Raw genomic sequence first — 5717 nt, 5'->3', positions numbered from 1 at the left:
GCCTCGGCCGCCAGCCAGTCCGCCAGCCTCTCCCGGCAGCCGTCCTACACCTCCGCGGGCTCGGCCGCCGCCCGCCGCCGCCGCCGCCGCCACAGCATACCCGGCGGTTTGGACGTGGGCCCCGGCGTCTCCGGGCGGGCCAACCGGTCCTCAGAGAGCCTGGCCAACTCGCCCTCGACGTCCGGCTCTGGCACCTTTAGGAGCGACTGGAAATGGTCACACTCCTCCGGGGTCAGCAGCTCGGCCAGACGGACGGCCGCGTGGGGGCCCATGGCATCCAAGGCCCCCGCTGGGGCCAGCACCCAGCCCCAGAGCGCCAGGGCCAGGGCCGGGGCCCGCGTGGCCGTCGCCGCCGTTGCCATCGCCCCCTTTGACCCGACTGTAGGGGGAGAAGCTCCGAACGTCCTCGGTGGGGGAGGGGTGCCTGACGCCGGCGTCGGCGTCGGTGGGGGCATCCCCTGAGGGAGACTAGAGACAGGGGGCAGCAGACACGTGGGGCTTGGTGGGAATCTCCCAGCACCCAGAAACTAGGAATTGAAAGGAACTGGAGTGAGTTTTTCAACACCCAGGGCGGTGGGCAGGGTGGGGGACCCAGTCCCTAATGAGGATAGGATCCTGGGGCCTTCCATTAAAATGCCTGCCCTAGGCCTGACTCCTGGCCATCCCACTAATGCCTCAAATTTAGCAAATCTCCAACATCTCTAATAATCCATTTATAATCCCTCAGCCTCCCGCACAAGGCCTAGGCCCTGCCTTGCTCTCCATTATCCAATATCCAATCCCAAATTCTGGGATTACCAAATACTTATAGAGTCTACCAATTCCCATCCTCCCACGGGTACCTCCAAACCCTCATCTCCTCTTGTCTAGAGAACCCTCTCTCCTCTTGTCTGAGCTACCCAAGTGCCCACTGCCACTGCACACACACTCGGGCCCCAGTCCCTGGCCTTGTTCCCTGAGCAATCTTGGCTCCGCTCTCCTTTGGATCTTGGCCTGCAGGCTTCTGCCTTAGTCACTCCTCAGCTGACCCATTTCTTTTGGGAAGCTCTCTGTGACCCCAGTACACACCCTTTGCCCCTCTCCTTTCGGGATCCCTTGTAGTTTCTCCTGGAACCCACCACCGTTCTGCCTTTCTACTGTCTCCTCTATTCGGCTGGAAGGTCCATTTGTTGTCCCTATAGCAACTAGTGCAGAGTAGGTGTTCATTTCAGTGAAGATTTTTTTGAATCTGTGTGTAAATTCTTAACTTGCAAATCGATCCCTGTCCACAAGCCACTGACCCCTTCTTCCGAACACACACCCATGACCATCTCAGATCCTGGGCTCTTCACAGGGTGTGAAAGGTCCTCCTGCTGCTGCAGTACACGCCCTTTGCCCCTCTCCTTTCGGGATCCCTCCAGCCCCACTCCCCACCTTCACTCCCCCCACTCCTGCCCTCACCTTATGCTCATGTAACAACTCACACCTGTGATGGTTTCCAGCCTCCACAGGTCAGAATCTCTTCTGGGCATTTTTGAGATAGCCTGTCCATCCTCCATTGGGACACTTACCTGGAAATTGATTAATTGAAGGATTTACCCAGCATTTATTTAGTGTCTTCCATGTACCAAATACTGTACCAGACTTGAGAATATAAAATGTTTATATGATCGCTCCCCAAGCAGCTTTCACCAGTTGTACTTTCAAATGATCCATTTGTGGGGGCGCCTGGCTGGCTCAGTCAGTAGAGCATGTGACTCAGTCTGAGAGTCCTGAGTTCAAGCCCCATGTTGGGTGTGGCACCTACTTTAAATTTTTTTTCAAATAACCCATTTTTGAGCTTTTCTCACCCTGTATTGTGGACTCTTCACAGAACGGGCCGTGCTTAACCATTTCGGTATCTTCAGTGCTACACCTGTCTGCAGTGTCTAGACCTCCAGGAGCAAAAGGGTTGGTCGCTGAGTCCTGGGGCAATGCCCTAGAGCTCCCTTGTCCAGGCACACAATTGTTTCTCTCACAGAGGTAACTTTGCTTGGCAGGCTCTCCCCTAGGGCTTGCTTGGCCTTGGGAAAGCCCAGGGAAGCCCTGAGCCCGTGGTATGCACACAGAGTTCAATCCTTGCACTTTGGTGCATTTTCGATAATTTAACTTAGAGCATTTAAAGACCTCAGGAAGTTTTGGGTCCACACTGCTGACAGGCATCTACCTACAACTTTTCCAGCAAGATTTTCCTTCCTAGTTTTCTCAGGCTCCCAGTGTATAAGCTGGCAAAGACAGATTTTGGGAATTGGCAGATGGTGTGGACAAAGGACCCCACGTGACCCTAAAGACTGGAACTAGGCCCTCTCCAAACCCTGCCCTCTGCCCCCTTTCCCCTCCCTCCAAGAACAAAGTCTAATCTTAGCTCAAGCCAATGAGGGCTGCTGTCCACATTGAGTGCACCTTTCTCTTCAACCCCAACCCCCTTTTCTCAATGCATTCATTCATTCATCCAGTCACTCCTTCACCAAACATGTGAGCCCTTCTTTCCCTCATATTTTGGAGCTCTGCAGATAGGAGTCAGCCCCAATTCTGAGCCTCTGGGAGTTCATAACTACAAGAGGGCCTTCCCTATCCAGGGGCTTTTCTCCCAGTAGCCTTAGCGCCCAATGCTTGCTAGGCGCACCTGCTGTGCCAGAGGGAGGAACAGGAGACCCACAGCGATGGTTTGCTGAAGGCCTGGAAACACCGCAGGGCCACGCACCTGGCAGACCTGAGCGCCCCAGCATTCCCCAAAGGGCTCCCCACATCCTGCTGCCCCCAAGAAATCCTCTGGACACCACATGTCATCGCTTTAATATTGTGTAATATTTTCTTTTAAAATACAGTCTCTTCTGAGGTAGACAGACCACAACTGCAGAGCATCGTCAGACAGGAGATAAATACGTCCATGTACAACACGCAGCAAAATGAGGTAGAAATGGTTACAGCTGGAGGAGAGGAACCCAACCCCAGTCTGGATAGAGGAAGAGGAGGACCAGCCTGCCGAGTCTGTCCTCCCCACCATCCCTGCCCCTGGATTCTTTGGTATGCCCCCCCAACATTGCCAGAACTGGACCTGCCCTTCCCCCCACCTGCCCCAGTGCCCATGAGGTAGGTGCCAGTAGACTGGGGGCTGTCTCCTTGTGCAAAGCTCCCCAAGGCCAGTTGAGGAGGCAGTGGGGGCCCTGGGTCTCAGTGAGCTCCTCCCTCAACCCCCAGCTGCCTGCCTCTTGAAGGGAAGGCTAGGATCCCAACCCCACTCCCCCTGCCCTCCACCCCCACCCCCATATACATACACACACCTGAGAAAACCTCCTCACCCCTGCTCCCTCCAAAGGGCCCTTTACGGCAGTGCGGCCCACTGCCTCTGAGGCACCAAAGCCCTGTGGCCAGCCAGCTCCAAGCAGAGGGCCAGAAAGACCAAGGATGAAAAGTGGGGGTTAAAAACAGAGCAGCTTTCCTGTAGCACTCCTAGGCCAGCACAGGCCCTCGGCATCTTGGCACCTGGTGTTCCCTGTGGACACCATTCCAGCTGGGAGCAGGAGATGGTAATGAGACTGTGAGGGCTGGAAGGGTGAGCAGGGAACAGGGAGGGAGGCAGGGGTGGGAGAGAGAAGAGGTAGGGTGAGGGCTTGCCTCCCTGCTTTGGACCAAAGGTCAGAGTAATGAAATGGGCTCCCTGAGGAGGAGAGAAATAAAAGGAAGCCCCAGCAAGTTTGCTAGGAAGGAAAAGAATACTGTTCTCACAAGGAAGGGCCCGAAGGCTGGCTTCTGGTGGAGAGTTTGGGTGGGACTGAAAATAAACCTCCAGCATCCGGGGGAAAAAAACCCATCCCCTTCACCATCTCAAAGCCCTTCGAGCTCCCAACTGGGGACCCTAGGAGAACGGGCCAGGCATGCTTCCCCACAGAACTTTCTGTAAAGTGGTGCTAACTCCTCAGAGCCTCCCAACACACAGGGAAGCAGCCTGTAGTCAATTTTGTGCCAACCAGACTTGTGGCCACATGGTCTTCGCTCCCAAGGAAGTCCGAAGTTAGAGATCTCTACCTAGGGAAGAGCTAGGTGAGATGACCACTCTGGGGACTTTCCGCCTCGGACACCTTCTCATTTGGGTCCTCTCTTTTCTGGATCTGGGACAGGAAGGGGTCAAGGACATCCCTCTGGATAACCCTAAACAGCAAACACTAACCTGGAGAGTGGGGCTCAAGGGGAGAGAAACAGGACCTACCTCCTTTCAAATCCCACAGTCCACGCCCCCACGCCCCTGCCCACAACCTTGGACCTGGGGAGGAAGCTCTAGAAATACATTCCGCTTCTGTCCCAGGAAGAGCAGGGGTTTCAGTGTGGCTCTGGGTCTTCCCCTCCGTTCCCCACAAGTTTCATTTTCTGAGTCTTCTGGGGAGAATTTGTTCCCTGGGAGGGGTGGGGTAGAATGGGGTGGGGGGCAGGGAACACACAGGAGAGCAGCCAAAGTCTAACATTCTTTCTGAGGTCAGTTTCTTCCTGAGTTGTCAAAATAAAACGAAAAACAGCAAATTCTAAACATCTTACAAAAATAAGAGGCCTAAAATATTAAACAAGCTACATTTCTGGGATTTCCCCCTCCAAAACAAACAAACAAAAACCCTTCTTTGGGTGTTTTTTGTTTTGTTTGCCCTCCCCCCACCCCAAGGCCCAAGGATACAACTGGGTGAGAGACAATGGGGTGGGAGGGAACTCCCTACACCCTCCTCCTCAACCCCTGGACTTCCAGATCTCCTGCAAAGGGACACTGCATTCTTTGAATAAGAAGGACCAAGGGAAACAGGCTGGAAAGCAAGGGATGGAGACTGAAACACAGAGGGTGATAGATGGAGAGATAGGGGAGGAGCAAAAGAGAAAACAGGGCCAGCATATGAGGGGGAGGTCAGTAGTGACAAAGCCACGAAGAGAAAAAATTACGCGAATGCAGAGAAGGGCAGGGGTGGGGGGGGGCGCCTTCAGAGAGCGAGGAGACAAAAGGATTGTGGAGAGGGCGCAGGAGTTTCTTAGTCCCCCGGTGCGGGCCCATCGCGGGTCGGCCCATCGGCTGGGCAGAGATGGCGAGCTTCCCGTCCACAATAAATAGGAAAAACCTGAGTACACAGCGCATATGGCATCTATCTGCCTAGCAGAAGCATTTTCCTTCCTACGAAAAAAAAAAAAATCCACCTGCAGCCCCGCCCCTCCCCCAGTCCACATTCATCACTCCGGCCCCCTCCCTTCCCGGTTTAGTTAAAGACATGCCCGTCCCAGACGGAGGGGCGGGGAGGAAGGGGCTGCTGCTCCCGCGACCTCCCGACGCGCCGTCAGTGTCCGGAGCCGTACATTTTGTCCCATTCCACGTACGAGTCCAGGTCCTTGGGGGAGGCCCTAGGCCCCACCTTGGCGAGCGCTGCCTCCAAGTCCTTGTAGGAGAGGGGCCGCTGCAGGCCCGGGAGGCCCGCCCCGGCCGCTGCCTGCTGGCACAGCTGCCCCAGCTCGCCCCCGGAGAAGCCCTGGGTGCCCTGCACCAGGGCCGCGAGCTCCCGCTCGTTCAGCGCGCAGCCCTGCTGGGCCAGCGCCCGCTGCAGGATCTGCCCACGGGCAGGACCGTCGGGCAGCGCCACGTAGAAGCGGAGACCGAAGCGCCTGCGGGTGGCCTCGTCCAGAGCCGCCGGCCGCGAGGTGGTGCCCACGACCAGCACGCCGTCCGCCCC

General features: G+C 56.1%; 1 protein-coding gene and 1 long non-coding RNA gene across 3 annotated transcripts in view; one reads left to right on the top strand and one right to left on the bottom strand.

Annotated features, from left to right (window-relative positions):
* The first annotated feature begins 459 nt into the window (after positions 1–459).
* On the top strand, positions 460–4409 carry LOC115304382. 2 transcript variants are annotated; one of them, XR_003914411.1, is made up of 3 exons: positions 460–549; positions 2847–3045; positions 3338–4409. It is a non-coding gene; the product is annotated as an uncharacterized LOC115304382 (long non-coding RNA). The 2 variants fall into 2 exon arrangements; XR_003914410.1 differs by lacking the exon at positions 460–549 and adding an exon at positions 1925–2001.
* Positions 4410–5197: 788 nt separating this feature from the next.
* Positions 5198–5717, bottom strand: part of FIGNL2 (fidgetin like 2) — a 1151-nt gene continuing 631 nt past the window's right edge. Inside the window, exon 2 of the mRNA XM_029955497.1 lies at positions 5198–5713. Within this exon, the coding sequence (XP_029811357.1) occupies positions 5328–5713 (386 nt within the window). The 3' untranslated portion in view covers positions 5198–5327. The remainder of the gene's footprint in view (positions 5714–5717) is intronic.

The sequence above is a fragment of the Suricata suricatta genome, chromosome 10 (assembly GCF_006229205.1).
Source record: "Suricata suricatta isolate VVHF042 chromosome 10, meerkat_22Aug2017_6uvM2_HiC, whole genome shotgun sequence".
Classification (NCBI taxonomy): Eukaryota; Metazoa; Chordata; class Mammalia; order Carnivora; family Herpestidae; genus Suricata; species Suricata suricatta.
Note: the sequence above shows the minus strand (reverse complement) of the source record. Positions and strands in the feature narration are given on the sequence as shown.